General features: G+C 36.9%; 1 protein-coding gene across 10 annotated transcripts in view; it reads left to right on the top strand.

The window, feature by feature from the left end:
• Positions 1 to 18,923, top strand: part of SOX6 (SRY-box transcription factor 6) — a 366,568-nt gene that overhangs the window by 125,702 nt on the left and 221,943 nt on the right. For 7 of the 10 annotated variants that reach the window (XM_042881831.1, XM_042881825.1, XM_042881827.1 and 4 more), the window contains one exon: positions 12,732 to 12,975. In XM_042881831.1, the coding sequence (XP_042737765.1) occupies positions 12,736 to 12,975 (240 nt within the window). In that variant the 5' untranslated portion in view covers positions 12,732 to 12,735. The remainder of the gene's footprint in view (positions 1 to 12,731; positions 12,976 to 18,923) is intronic. The other 3 variants (XM_042881833.1, XM_042881832.1, XM_042881834.1) reach the window with 1 other exon arrangement.

The raw sequence follows: 18,923 nt of genomic DNA on the forward strand, positions 1-18,923 counted from the left end.
GTGCCTGACAGTCTTGCCCTGCCTGAAGCAGCTCCCAAAAACCCCAGTGATCAAAAACGATTCAGCAGAAAAATAACTGAAAATGCCACTGCTTTCTTCCTTTTTGCACTCCGTTTTTACCAGGGCAAAGGTAGGGTGATGGGCGCTTCCTCTGCTCCTGTCCCCTCAGCCCCACTCTGTGTGGTATTAATGTCACAGAAAGGCTTCAGAGCGGTTGCTGTGGACTGATGTGGGCTGGTATAATTAGCATAGAGCCTGTGCCTGCTGTGCTGGGGGTCTTCTGTATTTGGATGACCCCATCTCGTTCGTGACCTTGCTCTGTGGGAGCTGCTGGACTGCAGTGCTTTGCCAAGTAGTAACATAAGAATCCGTGTTCAAATTAAAACCTAAAACTGGTTTTGTTTCTCTGCATGTGTTTGATTCTCCCCAGAATTATCGTCTGATGTTGGCACGTTTGCCAGTTGGAGAAACAAGTTCTGTAATTTTTCTGAAAGTGCTTGTCTGTGTAAGCAAAGAGACCTCGTTAGTCTGAATTGGCTAAAGAGGAATAGGTTGAAAAAGCAAAGAGAGAAATACATATAGTCATTAGTGTGCCTTACCACATTTTGCATTTATCTTTGATGAGTGGTTGGAGGAGTATTATCATGGCATACGATCCACAGTAATAAAGTAATGGTAGTAAGTTTTTCACTGTAAACACAGTCATTTCATGTTGCAGTGGGGCCCAATTGATTTTTTCTATGCCAAGAAAAGTTGTTAAGGCTATATCTTCAGCTGAATAAAGAGGTTTCAATTAACTTCAGTACAGCTGCTCTGATTTACAGTGTCTGAGGATCTGGACCAAACTTGAAAGTCTGCAACAATTCTATGCTTGTGTCATAATTTCTAGATTAAAAGATCCATTTCTTCTCAATTTTACTCCTATTTGGTTTAAAACCACAGACATTGGACTGTTTTGCTGATGGTACATGGTAAGGATGTTGGCTGTACCCACTGAATGTCTGTAAAGCTATACGTTCTGTATAGCAATGCTTTTCTAATTGATAATTGAGTTGTCAACAAATATGCACAAGAAAACAAAACCGTTAGATTTTGTTATTAGAATAGTCTGCTTGTAGGATGTACTGTTTGCGTGACTATTATAAATTATTACCAATAAACATAAGTGGGAAACTGTTACAAAATATAGCCCTGAGCAAAAATTGACACTGTTTGAAACGACAAGACTTCTTTACATATGCAGATCATATGTTTTATCCTTAAAATATAGGAAAAAATGGGTCAGAGATGAAAACCACAACAGAGAGCTGTGTATTTCAATGGTAAACATACTGCATCACAAGCTATAATAGTGTATTTCAGTGTTTCAGCTAAAATCATTTCTAAGGGATCCAATTGAATTTAAATGGTAATGATAAAAACGTTTACACTCACTGACAGCATTTTAGGTTTGCATTTTAGACAGTTGGTTTTTTTTTTTTTTTTTTCTTTCTAATTATCTAGGGACAACTTCAATGGATTGGATCTTTGGCTCGTGCTGGGTTTTGGTTTTCTCTTTATTCTCATAGTTATACTTCATGGTATTCTTTGGCACACAGAAATACTAAAATGGAAATGTGGGGGCAGTGGAGAGCTTGGGCACTCCTCACCTTTCCCCTTGTGACTGATTTTGCTTTGCATGTTTCCTTCTACTTATTACAGATCAGATGAAAATTAGATAGTTGATGGTCCTCAGTTACTGCAAATTATTTCTTCCTAACAATTTTGTGGCATTTTGTAGATCTGACACAGAAGACAGGGAAATTCTGTAGCTTCCTTTCTAGTTGACACAGTTTCTGAGCACTGTATGCAGAATCTGCTAGCTCTCTCCAAGCTGAATGGTGGTGCTGTGTCAATTTTCCTTCTGACCATTACTTTTTAAGTATTCTCTGTTTCTTTTCAGCATCTATGCAAACACTTTAATGAAGCCCTTAAAAATAATAATAAAAACTTTGCTTTGGGAAGCTGCTTTGTATTAGAGTCTGATTTGATTTTAGTTTACTAAATTGTGATGAAAATACTTGAAATTGTATGTCCCACTAAGACTATAAGTAGAATCACAGAATCACAGAATTGTAGGGATTAGAAGGGACCTCCAGAGATCATGGAGTCCAACCCCCCTGCCAAAGCAGGTTCCCTACACCAGGTAGCACAGGTAGGCATCCAGGCAGGTCTTGAACATCTCCAGAGAAGGAGACTCCACCACCTCCCTGGGCAGCCTGTTCCAGTGCTCCGTAAAGTAACTCTTCAATTTTTATTTAGGGTGCTTTAGAAGGAAAAGGCAGTGAAAATTGGTATAGATTTCATCAGTGGGCTGTATGAAAAGGGTAGGAGGTTCAAAGTCTCAACACACTGAACTTTAAATTGTTTACATTTCTTAGCAACAACTGGTTAGTTTAATTAATAGAGGATATAATATTTTGTTTTATTTGCATTTGCATTAGCAAATTATTTGCATTTTTAGGCTGTTTCAATTATTTCTTTTTGTCTTAATCTTTACACGTGGAAATGAATTCACATTAAAAACTGGTGTCCCATCTGCTCACACCTGTGCAGCCTAAGCAGTGGAGGGCTGGTGGGAAGGAGAGAAGTTACTGTGCTGTTGTTCTTGACCACAATGCCAATCCGAGGTAGATATCTCTGAAATACTTCCCAGGTAGTTTCAGCTGGGCATGGTATCCCCTGTCATATTTTTCTAAAACTTATCCTTTATCCCGGTAGTAGCTGCAGCTCACTGGTAAATCAGGTGGTTTCTGTAAAGGCTCTGTAAACACATATTAGGGTTCCCATTGTGTGCGTACGTGAAGATCAGATTGTAGAAGCCTTTGTTCAAAAACCAAAGAAATTCTGTGCACAGTGCTGCCTCGTGAAAGCCTGTTTGCAAGGATTCTGACAAAAACTTCAGCTCCTCATTTGTGCAAAGGAAGTATGGCATTTTTATTAGTTTGGTTTTATCTGATCAAAATGTTTGTGACATCATAATTCTCATGGGTCTGTACTGCATTTTTCCCTCTGTTCCCATTGACCCATACTCTGATGTGTGCTCCTGTATTTTCTGCGTAACCCCTTGCAAACAGTGCCACAGTGGGGAGAGTCAGCTGGAGTGTATCTAGTCGTGAAGGCAGTAGACGAGGAGGTGCGGTGTTGTGTGATGCAGCGTAGCGCACAAGAGCAAGGATCACTGGCCTAACCCTGCACTCAGGTTTTAGCTGGAAGGCCCAGGCTTTTGGTAGCGATGTTGCCAGCTGAGAACCTTGCAGCAGCCAAGTTCCTGTGCACACAGCACTTGTAACCAGTTGCCAGTGGTGTTCTTGGGTACATGGAGCCTTAGCCTTTTCTGCAGGACTAATGAAGAAAGCCACTGTGCTTTCATTCTCCTCAGGGGTTAGGATTGCATCTGACACTGGTGTGGTTGGGCAGTGTGGAAAAAAGCTTCTTGTCCCTTGCTACCCTTATTGAGTACTCCTTCAGAGAAAAAACAATGTCCAAGGCAGAGTCTTGGGTTTGCATATTTGTCTTTTCTCTGTTTTTTAATTAGTCCAGTACTGGTAAAACTTCAGAAGTACGAGAAAGCATGTGCTTTTGCATCAATGAATGTTCAAGAACTTTCACTGTGACTAGAATATTAATATAGGAAAATATAATCCACTGTATCACTCTATAATGCAAGCTTTTCAACAAGAATTTAAGTTTAGCTTCATTTCTGTGATCTAGATGAAAATATTTTTTCAAGTATATACCCTGCCCTGGATACTCTTTTATATTTTATAGGATGCCCAAATCTACTGTAGATATAAACCAGTTTCTGGTTATGAGATCTCTCCATTACCAAAATTTCACTCCTGACTATGAAGCTTGCTAAATAATCTAAAGAAAACTATAGTGAAAATGTTAGCTCTCATGTAGTCAGATTACCCCCTACAAAACATTTTCTTAGGTTTTTAATATCATGAAAGTCACAGCTCTGAGGCAGTCTGCAGTTCAAACTTCATTTTCAGTTCTTAGAGTGAAGTCATTTAAGTAAATAAACAGAAGTGGCACGTCATTTATAGCTCGTGCCAAAGTATGCCATATGCCAGTCGGAATTAATTTGTATGAATCCTCATATATGTGAGCCTATAATAATCACAGTGCAGATACACACTCATGCACACTTGTAATACTTTAAATATACAGAGGTACCATCCTACCACAGCTCTGCTTACTTTTACTGTGTCTTGAATCACCTTCCTTAATTGTTTTTGTTTTTTATTTTTCACTTAATGAAAGGCATATAAATCATTGCTAAATAGCACTGCGATATTTGACAGTAAAAATAAAATCCCTCCTACCTTTCTTTGTGAATAGCCAGATGGATGTGTTTACCCTTTAGAGAAATTTAGACTTGATATTTTTGTTACGTTTTGTTTTCTTGCTAGTAATTACGTTGGCACTTTGCTTATCACCCAGTTGTGCATTATTACAATGGAAGGTGACAATTTGATTGTCTTCAGTTGGAGAAACAAGTAATTTTATATTCACCAAGCTGTCAGGTAACGCTACCGCACAGCACTAAGAGCTCCTGGCAATATGGTTTGGCACCTATATTTAACTGCCTTGATGCTTGCGTAACCTCTACTGAATCAGAAATAGTTTGTCTGCTAGAAATGTTTTTAGACTTGTAGTGTAAGGTTTTGATTAAAAAGACAATCCATAACTGAACTGCAGAGCTGTTGTTTCGTGTTACGTGGAGGTACTAATTAGGTGGTTTACTGCAACTGGTTACAGGGGAGCCTGAAACTGAGACTCCTCAGTGCCTGCCGAGCTGATCTGCTTGACTGAGAAACCAGAATTCAGAAGACTGGGAAGAGGGAGGGGCAGGAAATCTGACTGGGAACAAAACGTTTCACTTCTGTATTAAGCTGTGCAATGGAATGGCACGTGACCTTGTGTTTTTGCACCTGTAGGATGGTAAATTTAGTGTGTAACTTAGCACATGGCATCTTAGTACCTCCTAAAGATTATCTGGTGGAATAAAAAAAGGTCAGAATGCCGTATTCTACCATTGCAGTTGGTGTCTCCTAGAGCACTTAAGAGGATTTAATGAACCTTTCAGGAACTCCTTGCCCTCCAGGTTTAGGTTTGGTCAGAAGAATTTTGAATTATTAGAACAAGTTCTTTACAGGCTTTATTAGGGAAAAAAATAAATCTAGTCTTTTGAATACACTCTCAGCTCCAAGTCTAAATGTGCTAAAATAATTTTTTAGTATTTTTAGTCATCCTTTATCAAAACCATTTATGTAATCCTTTATCTAAACAATTAAGTTATTCTATTCCATTAAAATATGTGAATTAATGCTTATTTATAGCAACCATTGTTTTTTAATTTTATTATAAACAATTGCTTTTATTTATATTGCATATTCTGTTACTTGCTGCCTAAAACAACAAATCCTAATAAGTTGCTGATGGATAAGTTCTTGGCATGTTCCCTCTTGTTCTCATAGTTATTGGTAAAGATAGCTGGAAGTCAGTACTGCCTTTTCTCTTTTTCCAACAGTAGGAAATTGGATATCCAGAGACACATGGTGTAGTCATAGGACTTTAAAGGCAGTCGTCACTGAGAGGCCAATACTGACCAATTAAACAGAGGTGGTTACGTGATGTAACATTATCAGGAGAAACAATTCATGAGTCAAAGCATTCCAGGGCATATGAGCTCCAGTCCAAAGAACAGTCTGAAGCTGTTTAAATAAAGTGACAGGAATATTGTCAGCTAAATATAAACTATAGAAAATATTAACTTCAGTGAGCGAAGATGAGCACAGCCCAGGTGCTAAATGATTATTCTTTCACTGCCCTTTACTACTTTCAATGCGAGTTCACCTTTGGCATGTTTCAGTGAAAACTCCTGGCAGTAAATAAAGAGAATGGAACAGTTAGCCTTCTAGAAAGGTAGGTTTATTTTTTGCCTTTTATGACTCCAAATAAACACTTCATATTTTCACTGAAAAGTCATCATGGGCTGTGAGGCTGTTTAGCTGCATCCATTTAAATGTTTTCGACAATTGGATGGATAGCCAGGAACTTGTTCCCCACCCCTAATATTTTATTGTGGCTACATGGCTGGAACAGCTTACTTTAATGGCAGAAAGAGAATGGCTTTCCAAAAAATTTCCAAAGGGCTGCTAGCTCTCACATTGTTTAATTATGAGTAAGAAGTACTGTAAAAAGTTGTTCCAAGCTCTGTGAGCCCTGAGGAAGTTTGAACCTGAAGTCAAACTTTGTGACTCGTATTCATATCTATTAAGAGAACTGTAATTTGTCTGGTTTGGAAAAACAAATGCAAGAATAGCTCTGCCTGTGTATCTTGGAAGCCGTGGGTGTATTGCTTAGCTTGATGCTTATCTCAGCTAGAGATTTGGGTGCCCAGTTAACATACTGCTGTCATTTCTTGATTTATATTTACTTCCATTTTCACAAACTTTTATTTTCATGCTAATTCCTACTGTTTCTTAGGACTACCTTAAACTGTCTAATATTGAAATGTCATTTATGATTGATATGTAACTAATTCTCGTAGTGTTTCTGCAAAATGAAGCCTAGGAAGAGCTTGAGGGAGATGAGCTGATTTGTATAAGGCCTTGTTGCGACTCTGAACAAGAAACAGAGAGTAGGAGACTTTTTCCTTTGCTGTGTTGTCATTTTATACAAATTTTGTGTACAAGGATTTATGTTAGGCTGTGGGGCCCTGGGAGACTGAAGTTGTTCATTTGTGTTACTAAGGCTCCTTCAAATCAGATATGAGATTTCATAATTTTAGGAAATAGCTGTTTATTCTAAAATGGCAGGCAGATTACAGCATTAGATTTACAGCGAGTTACGTTAGTTTGTCCGCACAAGATTGTTTTCCAGAGGCAAAGCTACAAAATGTTTGGGCTATCGGAAAAGCATTTTCATTTTTCTTTAAGTCTGTCTGACCACTGCTGTAACTGCTATCTGTATACATAAAAAATAATGATCAGTTTTCCGGAATGTTTCAAATATGGTAAACTAATTCTCAGTTAGAAATAAATGAATTATTCCAGCAGGTAGTGTGCAGCGGTGTCAGTTTGTCCCATGCTACATCAGGCCCATACTTAAATGAACTTCCATGGCAAAACAGTTTGCATAAGGAGTGCTTCATGGGCATGCACTTGAGTCTCAGAGGAGGTCTGAGAATCCATGAAACAAATAGAGTTGTTGACTGGTAAGCTGCTGGGCCATAGGTATTAAAGAGGATGCTGTGGGCAGTGCAGGCAAAGACGAATATGCACTGCATTTATTTTCTCACATATCTGACTGCTGACTTTGTAAGAGAGAGCCCTGTAAGTCATTTGTAAGATTATGAGAGAGGTGTGAGCATTTGTTGCTCTTTTAGAGCGATGGGAAGAGCAGGCTAAGCTGCTGGGGCTGCTTTTTACTTTTCACTAGCCCCAGGTTAGCATAAAAGTTTAGAAGGAAGTATTTAAAAGGTTATGAGTATGTCTAAAAATGGTTTCTTTTAATTTATTTAGTTCTGAAGTCACAGAAGCACTTAGACATGTGCTTAACTTTTTGAAACAGAGTAGTCCAATTTGAAATTAGTGGACTGCTTGCATACTTACAGTTAATCATGCACTTAAGTACTTTAATCTGGCACTTTGGGGAAAAGGAATGGAGACTGTTCGTAAAAGCTCTGTAAGTGAATGTATTTCTAATCTAATCGGATTCCAATCTACTGTTGGAGCTGTAGACCTGGGTTATGTCTGCAGTCAGTAAAGCAGGATGAATTAGACCATCTGAGTACCACGCTACTGTACTTGGAGTGCTGTCAGAAATGAGCTTGTTTAAAATGGGTTTGGATATTCCAGAATTACAAAGCTGTCATTTGTGTGGCTGCAGTGTAGACATGCCTTTACATTTCTGAAAGCTTTGAGAGGATGGAGCAGAGCTCATTGCTGGCCAAATACAGGTCTGCTTTGTCATTTACCTCATTGTTATTGCTTAGTTTATATGCTTTTGAAATACCGACTAGTGTACTGTACCATTGTTATAAGTTATCATGGATTATAAAGCTTCTATCTAAAACAAGAACAGACAAGGAGAAACCATAGAAATGTACTTAGAAAAAAAAAGTAAAGAGAAAGAATAATTGCATTTATGAAGGTATAACACAATGTCTGTAGGAAAAAAGAAAACTGATGCTTTGAGAATCTAACTGGTAGTCTTCATTGGAGCAGAGACAATTTATTCTGTAGATTAACGTATAAATTATGTCATATATATAATAAGCCATCTCTTTAGTTTTACGTAGGTGAAACTCTTAGCCCTTCTGTTTTGGCTTTACTGTCTTGATATTGAGGCTGACTGAAAATGCGGTCCAAGCCTTGCCTTTGGTAAAAGATCCCACTCTATTTCAGCTTCAAGTTCAGAATGAGGCAGAATTTATTCTAGTTTTGGAAAATCAAAGTGCAGATTTTCTCTAATTCTCAAAGTTGAGTAGGTGAATGGACTCCAGATAATTAGGGCTTTTTCTAACCTTTTTTCATACCCATTAGGTATATTTTCTACCTTTAGTGATTGCAGTGTTCAGCTAATCTGTCAATTTAACCAAAGCAACAATTTCACAATGTAGTTTTCTTTCTAATTGTGTGCTGTGTAATCAATATACTGATATAATGTGAGTGTAATTTCCTCTCTTATTTTATCTCCACTGCACAGTATTATAAATAAACAGCTAAAAAAGAAAAAAGAAAGAAAAGCACCAAACAAATCTGTTGCATCTTCTTTTAAGATTGTACCACTGTAGACACTTGTTCTAGTAAAGTAGAATTGGACCCACTTGATTGCATTTAAATTTTTCATGCTTCAGCAGTTTGTCTGGGAGCACAGTAAAGAAAACCCCCCGAGCGAGGATAGTTTAGAATAATAGAACTTGATTTTGTGTATTATAGCGGCACCATTTGCGCTGCTGTAGTTAGGGTTGTGTCAGCACTTCCATTATAAACCCCTGTTTGCAGGGGTTATAACTAGGGAGATATTTTTTATCAGAAACTTTTCTTTTTTTTTTAAATCATTTGCGTGAATTTAATTGATAATAGGAGGAAAAATAAATTATAATGGAAATTAGTAAATTTCAGATACCTTTTACGAGTTGTATTTACTATTAATATTGATTTTTTTTTTCTTTCACTGGAGATTTTAGCAAATGCGTTTTGAATATTTTAAATGTAAAATTGTGAAATTATAATGGCTTAAAATTGGACTGGCTTTTGTGCTCATGGTTCAACGTTAAAATGTTTAAACACAACCTCTTCTATGGTTTGATGTTACTATGAACTACTTGAGTGATCTGGATCCTTCTCCCTTCAGTCTGATAAGGCCTTGAGTTATTGGCTGAATTCTGCCTTTGGACCTTATGGACTTCTATGGAATGACTCCTCCTGTTTAAGTAAAACCAAATGTGCAAAGAGTAAAAACCTGCTGGGAGTCATTGGATGACACCCAGTCACACAATTTATACAGTTCATACAGTTTAACTGGTCATAATCTTGCCACAATCAATATCTGGAGCATAACCTGGGACCCCTGGAATACCTGTACACATGAGGGTATTGATTTAGTTAATGATTGTGCTGAGAAAAGCAGCTGGAGGCTTTGACCTAACAGGGTCCTGCATCTGTGTCCCTTTTACCCTAGTGTTTAAAATCTAGCAGTCAAAGGCTGGAAAGGAAACATGAAGTGCTGACCTCTGGCCATGATGGCTGCACTAGCTCCTGGAGTTCCAACAGAGCTATGGAGAGAGGGGCAAGAGAAACAGGCCTCTGAAAACTGCGATGAGGAGAGCGGGTGCCTGGGGTCCTGCTGAGTTTCTCTTTGTAGGCTCCAGGCCTACAGGTAACAGTAAAATGCCAGCATGAAAATGCATCTGACCAAAGGGCAGTAGTGGAGGAAATGGGTTGGAGGATCTCAGAAGCACCTGAGGTCTGCTCTTGACCCATTCTGCTAGCCTGGTGCAGAAAACAGTTGCCGGACACGACTTGAGATTGGTAGTGAATGTGACTTTGTCAATGCAATTTGATTTTTCAGGTTAAGATATCTCCTTTTCTAGATGCAATCAAATTAAGAAGAGAACATTAATACAGCCTTGTATTTATATGTTTAAACCACGGTGAAGAAGAGGGAAGTCTATTAGCATACATGGCAGGGGAAAGGTGCTTCCACTCGAGCACATTACCAGCAGATAGCTTTACTGAGTGGTCACTTGAGGAAATACCAAAAGCCTGTTTATGAAATAGAGGTGAAGCCTTTCTAGACTAATTATATTCAGCATGTAATTTCTAAACTTCAGTCTGAATTTTGATTTTCAATTAACATTCCCAATTTGAAGATAATTTTCTATTTAATGTAATTGCAGGAAATAATTTATTGGCTGATTAAGACTGAGGGCCCAGCCTTCCTTAAGAAAACAGTCCCTAACAAACCAGCCTTTAAAGCCAACTCGTAGCTTTGGACAGATTCAGCCTATTTTTGCAGCTGCAGAGTTGTGTTTAATTAGGATTGTGCACTATTATTCATTGGTGCAGTTAGTAGTTGAAATTATTCTTAAGAGACATTTTCATTTCGAGTTTTGTGTCATGATTAATTTATAGTGAAGAAACAGCCATAGCTATTGCTTTTTGCAGAAGCTCGTTCGGTTTGAAACGGGAATCAAATCTGTTGAGAAGGTGAAAACAAGGAAAACCCCTCATTGTGACTTTCAGTTTTAATGCCTAGTTTTCAAATCGTATAGAGCGTGGTAAGATTACTTATATTTTCATGTGAGTGATTACATTAACATGACCATTTTAATGAGAAAAGGGAAAGTAAACCTTTTTTTTTTTTATCTTGGATCACAGCAATTATGAGCCAGAACCTTTTGAAGTACATGCAGTAATGCCGGCTGCTGAACTCTTGGCATGTTCTCTGCAGCATCAACACGAATTCTTTAGCGTAGTACAAATGTAATACACGGTTTAAATTCCTCAGTTCTGCTTATTGGCAGCATTGATATTAGACTGCCACTTACACTTAGGCTTCTCTAAAGAAAATGCAAATGTTTTTTTCCCCCACCAGTATCGAGTTTAAGAGGCAGGATTATCTCTGTTTACAGAATTGTTATTCTAAATAGGTATCAGTGTTTTAATATGTCTCCGAGCACTTCAAAGCTTGTAATACTTTTATATAGAACTGTACATAATTAGATTAGCTGATCCTATATTAATTTTTTTTCACTGTAGGATACTAAATCCAAGCTCACTCATTAATTGTGAGAAATTTAGCATTAGCTGTTAAATCCTATGTGAAACATGGGCTGCTACATAAAAAGTACTTTTTAAATTGGAATTAACTTAATTATTTTTCTTTGCACTTGATATTTCCTTCTCTGTAATATTCATGAAAGCATGTGACAGATTTGTAAATTTAACTGTTAGTCTCAGATTTCTAGCCCCTTTAATCAGTATTTATTTGTCTGTAGAAACAGTACTAGCAAGTTAATGATTTGCTAATTTGAAAAATGCTCATGTGGTTTCCCATGTTAACTGATTTGTGCATTTTTAAAGAAATGGTATGAAATCAATTATTGTTAAAAAGCAATTAAGGTGAAGATCTTATTCCTTGGCTTCTCTGCAATTTCAGTGTCCAGGATATTCTAAAGTCACTAAAATCTGGGAAAATAGCTAATATATTTTAACTGTCTACTTTCAGGTTTATTAATGGCAGTTTTAACAGTTGCAGTTAATCTTCTTAGAAATTTTAAACAAAGTGTTTTAAGATTTTGTGTTGAAGTCAGTTATATTTTCATGTAAGTGCAGTTATATTTTCATGTGGTGAAAGCAGTGTTTCCATATGTGATGGCAGTAAGAGACCATTATTAGAAAGAGACATTTAACATAAATCAATGCATTTATTCATTAGACTTTTAGGTCATTTAATGTAATTTGTTGAAATATATCCTGCTCTCGATGAAACATAATTATTTCAGATTTTTAGTTCAAACTGTAAAAGATTAATCACTTATTATCCATCCATTTGATAAACCATTCACTTTCCCCGTTAACATCTCAGCATTTTCCAAATATAAAGCTAGATAAAAATTTGAACAGGTGAGGATCGGATACAACTTTAAACAAACAGCAAAAGGACTTGGTTTGAAGAATCTGAAATGGACTTGAAAATTCTCATCTCTGCAGAAAATAGCTTCTGCTTGCAAGGAAAGAGATTAAAAATACATGTGGGACCTTCTCCCCCCAAAAATTTGCTTATAACCTTCAGATTACTTATATGACTAAGAGTTTAAAGCTTGAAATCTTATGGTGAATCAACATGAAAATAATAGTAAGCTAACTTCTTTTTTTTTTTTTCTGGGTAGAGAAAATTACATTGTTTGACAAGTCTAAATGAATAGAATAACATCACATTGCTAACCCTGACACTCACTGGACATTAGTGAAAACTTCATCTCACTGGTTTGGATTTGGTTCCCCAAATCTGTGCTTATAAGAGTATTTTCTTTGACTGCGTATGATTAATTTTAATTGATGCAGGCAAGCGTACCTTCTGTACCTTCTATCTCGTGTGTTTAGAGGGCTGTTTGAGTTTGATTTTTTCGTTTGACACAAATGTTTTGTTTTTGTCTCCTTATTTTGCAGAAGAATGTCTTCCAAGCAGGCTACCTCTCCATTTGCATGTGCAGCTGATGGAGAGGAAACAATGACCCAGGACTTAGCATCACGAGACAAGGAAGAGGGCAACAGTGATCAGCACGCGACCTCTCATCTGCCTCTACATAATGTAATGCACAACAAACCTCACTCTGAGGAGCTACCAACTCTAGTCACGACCATCCAACAAGATGCCGAGTGGGATGGAGTCATCTCAGCCCAACACAGAATGGTGAGTTTCACAGTTCTTGAACCAGCTTTCTAAATTAGTATCCTAAAAGGCTGTTCGCTTCTGTTTTGAAAGACATGTTCAGTAGAATCATTCAAGTGTGTGAAGCTTTTTAAATGTTCGTGTTAGCAATAGATCAGCATCAATATGGTATAATTGTAAATTATAACTGTATAATCTTGTTAAGTATACAAGTCTATATGAATGAGGTCATTTGATGAGTTCACCTTCGGAAAGGAAATGCATCTATTTATCATGTTTTCATTCATGCCTTGATTTATGTCATAACCTCTCTAGATCATATATTCAAGCATTAATTTCTGACAGGAGGGTATAGCTCACAACTGTTTGTCATCTGCAAAGTGTTGCATTGAAGGAAGAAACTTTAATGTGTTTTTTTTACTTCTCTCTCAGAAAGGGAATTCACCAAACCTACAATATTACACCTTCATACTACAACAAAGAAGCTGGCATTTTATTTGACACAATCATCCTGCTATATTTATAGAAAATTATAACTTTTTGTGAAAGAGAAATGTGTTTGAGTAACTATGTCATACTTTTCTACTCTAGATCATGTTTCCATACAAGTGACATTAGAAATGATCAGAATTTTTGTCTGTATTCTCTTCAGTAGACCACTTAAAATTATTTTGCAGTGGTAATTCTGTCCTTATGCATCCCCAAAACTCTGCAATAAACGAAAAGACTGAATCAAGACTGAATGGGCACAGCATCTCATTCAATTTATTTTCCTTGAATTTGTTTATGAGGAACAGAATTAAGGTATGTGCAGCACCCAGGTGTGCTGTAAATTTAGAACATAATAATTTCACACTCTCCATAAAGTGACTTTCACAAACACTGAGTTCACGCAGTTAATGTGTTTTCATAAAATTTCTTCTGCATTTTCATTAAATATCTATAAGCAGATATTTACTGAGGAAGTCTTGAGATTTTTTTCAGAGCAAATCAGCAGCTAGCATAAAAAATTGTAGATTTTTTTTTTGACATTTCTAACAAATATTTCAAATTTGTGGAGAAATAATAATTCTATTTCAGTAATCAACATAGAGGCTGGAATTCTTCATGCATTTTGTGTTACCTAAAATTCAAGTGTTAAGTAAATAATAGCACGTAAATTATATCTATTCTGTTAATGGAGGTTTTTGTTAGTTTCTTCTCAAAATCTAATTGATTCGGACTATCAGACCAAACTAGAGAAGTGTTGCCTAATCTGTAGTGCACCATCTAAGCTAGTGTAGGTCTAAAATATTCCTAAATCTATGGGCTACTTTTACAGAGTTTAAAAGATGCAAATGTAAAAATGGCTTTAAAGAAGAATGATTGTAGATTAGTAATTTTGCAAGGTTTTAAGTTGTATATATGGCTTCTATGCAGAATTTTCAACTGGAATATCAGTTTGGGTGGAAAGTCATTCTTTCGCCCAAATCATGCAATAAGCTCATCAGAAAAAATTTAACCTCTTTCTGCGTTTTCAGGAGGGCAACCAGGATATAGAGTAGAAAGTGTTGATCAAATCTGTTGATGAAAAATAAATCTGTGAATTCATCAGTCACTTTCCCATCCAATGAGGCATGTGCAGTCTGGGAATTTCAGTCTTAGAACACTAATACCGTAGATGAAGTGACTTTGTGTCTCAGAAAGATAGGTATTCCTAACCTCTGGGAGCCCCTCAAAGCATTTGCTTTTTATCCAGGCTGTTCTTTTGACTTGGAATATTAGCAAAAATGATATAAGCTTGTGCTGTGTGATTGTCTGTACTCACTGGCTCTAAACTAAGCTTATGCTTACAGCACCAGAGTGCGATCTCTGTTTTCCTTCTTAATGCTGCACTACCATGTCAACGCTTGCTGTACCTCTGGACAAGCATGAATCAATACCCAGCTTATCGTGTTTCAGAGCAGGTGCATAAACTTTACTTGAGTGACTTAGCACTCTGTTTTTCCTCCCTCCTTTTTTCAGTGAACACTCCGTCATATACGTAGATGAATGTCCTGAAAATCATTAAAAGTTTCCACAATTCCCTTGGGTCAAATCTTGTGGTGAATGTATGTCATCCTTATTTAGGTAGCTCTCAGCTAAACCAAACAGATTTTTTTGCCTAGCTAAAAGCCTTGCACGGTTTGGCTAGAAAAACTAAGTTCTCAAACATGCTACTTGGTTGCACTTAAATGAGATATAAAATGTAAGGAAGATTCCAATGTGTTCGCAAGTTAGGTGAGTTAGATCACTAGGTTAGATCAATGCTGTGAAGTGGTATAAAAAATATTTTTTCTTGTTGGGGGACTGTCATCTAGGGTAACCTTTTTGACTTTTTTTCCTTACTTATGTCCTCAGTTAAGCCTCAATTAATTGTGCAAAGTTTATCTGAAACACCTCATTCTCCAAGCAGGCATTGGTACTGCTAGGAAAAATTCAGAAGTGGCTTTCAATTTTCCTGATGAGATCAATTTTATACTCCTCTAAGTGAGGATCTGATGAGATCAATTTTATACTCCTCTAAGTGAGGATAGGAGTTTCTTTCCTGAGAGGCAAATTCTAGAAGGTGGGTTGGACAGTTTTGAGATAGCGACTAGTTTTCTACCTAATAAAACCAAACTCCCAGAAGGTAAGTGCTTACTGACCTTTCACAGACAGATCCTTTCAAAGCAAATTTGAAGAAGCACCTGCTCCTTCCGTTTACCCTAAAGGTAAAGACATTGGTGCTGTCATTAAAATGCATCGATAATGTGTGTTGCCTGGTTAGCAGATAGTAAATTCACAGAATGCTGTGTCGACATATGGAGAGGAAAAAAATTATTTTTCAAGTGATACCTAATTAAGGACAAAATCCCGCTTCCTTTGTGCCTTTAAAACTACTAAGGATGTCACTGGAATTTGTGAGAGCGCACATGCCAGGAGGGCTGTACAGAAGCTGGGTGAAAAAAGATACTCTAGCAGGGCAATTCAGCTGAAAAATATAACCAAGTTTTTTCTTCTTTCATACTTGTGCTATGCAGCACTTTCTGTAATATAAGATACCTTTAAACTGCATTGTGTATTATCATAAAAAAAAGAAAAAACCCTACACTGGCTAGAAATGTTTTCAAACTTTCACTCCCTTTTGATATCAGGCATTGCTTTCCACTGAGTCCTTTGTGTATTCTGAATGTCTGGAAGCCAAAATATTTTGTTTTAACTCCCACTCTGTAGTATTTCCCAGCTGTGTACTTATATGGTGTAATAAAAGGATTTAACAAATGGGAAATAGCAGCTGCATTTGGAAATTCCCTTTGTGCTCCCTTTTCATTTGACAGATTCAGCAATGTGTAACAACTGTAACGTCAGACCTGTAATGACTTACAGTGCGGGTATCAAATCACCAGCCAATCTGATGGTATAGTGGGGAGAAAATAAAACAACTGAAAGATTTAGGCCTGTAATTTCTTATTGCTGAGCTGAAAGGATTTATATGTGTATTTCTAACTATAACTTCATATAAAATACATAGAAAATACCTGGACTTGTGGGTATTTATTGTTGCCTGTAGTTCAACTAGAAAATAAATGCTATTTTAGGCTGAGGACATATCTTTTTGCTGCACTGAACAGTAGGGAGGGGTCAAAGTGTTACTAAGATAATAGGGAAGCAACTCTTCTGCCTTCTCCCATGGACACTGAGTAACAGACAGATTTTCTAAGTTGCATCCAAAAGCTGGCTCTCTTGGGGCAATAGACTGAGAGAGGATGAGAATGAAAGGCCAACGGAACTAACTTATGCTAAATATAATAGTAATTGAATTGTTATATCCCAATATTATGTTAATTAGCAGCTATGTAAAGAAGTGGAGAATCGTAATTTGTGCTTTATTCACTGGAGAGCGACGATAAGTGATGCTCCTTATCGTCATACAGAGCCTTAAACAGGTTTAAACAGGTAAATTACAAAGATTTTTAATTTTTGCCTTTAACTACCAGGAGAAAGCAGTGCCAACAACAAGCTACAAAAATCAGATGAACAAGCAGTCTGATCCACTTAAAGAGATGGGTTGGTGTGTTGCCATGACTGTAAGGGCTAGATGTGGTCCTTTTTGTGGACAGTAAATTTAAGCAGCTTTAACATAGTGAAATCACAGTCGTAGAATAGCTTGGGTTGAAAGCCAGAATCTTTCTCCAAATTTCAGATTTTTAAAAATTGGGTTTTTTTCCTTCTGAAGCTGTGAAGAGAGAGGCAAATTGTGTTCCCAACCCTAATCCCATTATGGCAATCTGGTAAAAGGCAGGATTTCTGAAGATCTTACAGGCACCTTGAGAATCACTGTATGAGGAACACAAGAACAGCGGAAGCCCTTTTCCCACTGGTATTCCTCTCCTGCCCACCACCACAGGCAGTATGCAGACAGTGTGTGCATGCACAGAATGAGGGCATCCGCAGCTTCTTCGTCTACCATTACATGAAGCGTTAAGGCAAGAGGCTGTTGGGAGGAACCACAGCTGCAAACAAAGTCTAAAGAATGTGTGTTATTTCCCTATGACTGAGGAAAAACACACAAATATACATATATAGTAAGTTACATATTTCATCATCATCAAATATATGTACTACTTTTCCCCATACATTTTTTAACATTGTTCAAAGACCCTTTGGGTTTAGAAATGAAATTTCTTTAATTGGGTTTTATGTCAGATGGGAACATTGACATATATTTCGTAGTTATGTCAACCCTGTCTTCTGTTGACTTCTTGCCAAAAAGTGAAAAGCATGCTACCTTTCCACTGTCTCGGCATATCCGTTTCAGCAGTACTGATGGTAGATTTGCATATGCAGGAGGAAAAGAGATTTGTATCCGTATTTGTTACTTTTAAATCATTTTAAATCACCAAGTGTCAAATTTAATTTTGTATAGCTCTAGCAAAACTCCTGGTATCAGAAAGACAGAAATGGGTGGCATTCAAGAGGTGCATAGTGTCTGCTGCAGAACAGGCATTGTTCTGTCACATGCATCTGTGCTATTAACTTTCCTTGATGAAAGTCCTTCCTTTTGTGGAAAATAAACTCATGTTTCCAGGAAAAATCATTGAAAAATGTTTACATGTGCTAAATGCTGTGAATTTGTTGTTGTATAAATTCATGGCTTCAAATTCTTAAAAGTTACAGGTACAATTGCATGTTTTGAATTTTTATTTTTAGTTCATTTTTGATGGGATATGAGCATATGAAATGCATCAGATATAAATGCCCTAAACTCAAGCAATTCCGTATCTGCTAAATTGCTCATGCAGCTGTTACTTGCTTGTACAAATTTGTGTTTTGTGATGATTGAAAGCAATTCTATAGCGCTTGTGATATTATTTCTGGATGTCAGGTAGTGCATTGAAATTTTTATCTAACTAGAAAGATAAATTATTTTGCATGCAATAGCACAGTGTTTTGATTCAAAGAGCATTCAAGTATATGCTTGGCTTGACTTTATTAGAACTACCGACAACTGTCATGTTATGTACAGGTAAAAGTCGGAAAGATCACGTACTCAGTTTTAGTAGTTGGAGCATTAAAATGTTTACATTTCAAATTAAAACAATAAAACAGTTCCCTAAAAGTGTGCAGAGAATAGTGCACAATGTGCTGAATTTACTTTAGGAGAAGTCAAGCGGTTTTTCATTTTTGCGTTTGTTATACTTTTCATTATTTTTGTTTTGACATTGTGTAGTTCAGTTTTGTTTACAAATGTCCGACGTTCTGGGATGAATTGTGTTTGAATAGGATTGATCATCACCTGAATTCTGCACAAAAGCTTTGTAGCACACGTTCAACTCTAAACCTGTAGACGTTTTATTCCTTTCCCTTATGTTAAAATTTCTATTGTTTTTTATAAAACAAATTCTGAGGAGTTTTAAAATCAGTTCTGTATATTGACACTTTTGCCCCCCCCCCCCCCCCCCCAAAAG

Source organism: Lagopus leucura, unplaced genomic scaffold (assembly GCF_019238085.1).
Source record: "Lagopus leucura isolate 7727_CA_CO unplaced genomic scaffold, USGS_WTPT01 Super-Scaffold_100033, whole genome shotgun sequence".
NCBI classification, from domain to species: Eukaryota; Metazoa; Chordata; class Aves; order Galliformes; family Phasianidae; genus Lagopus; species Lagopus leucura.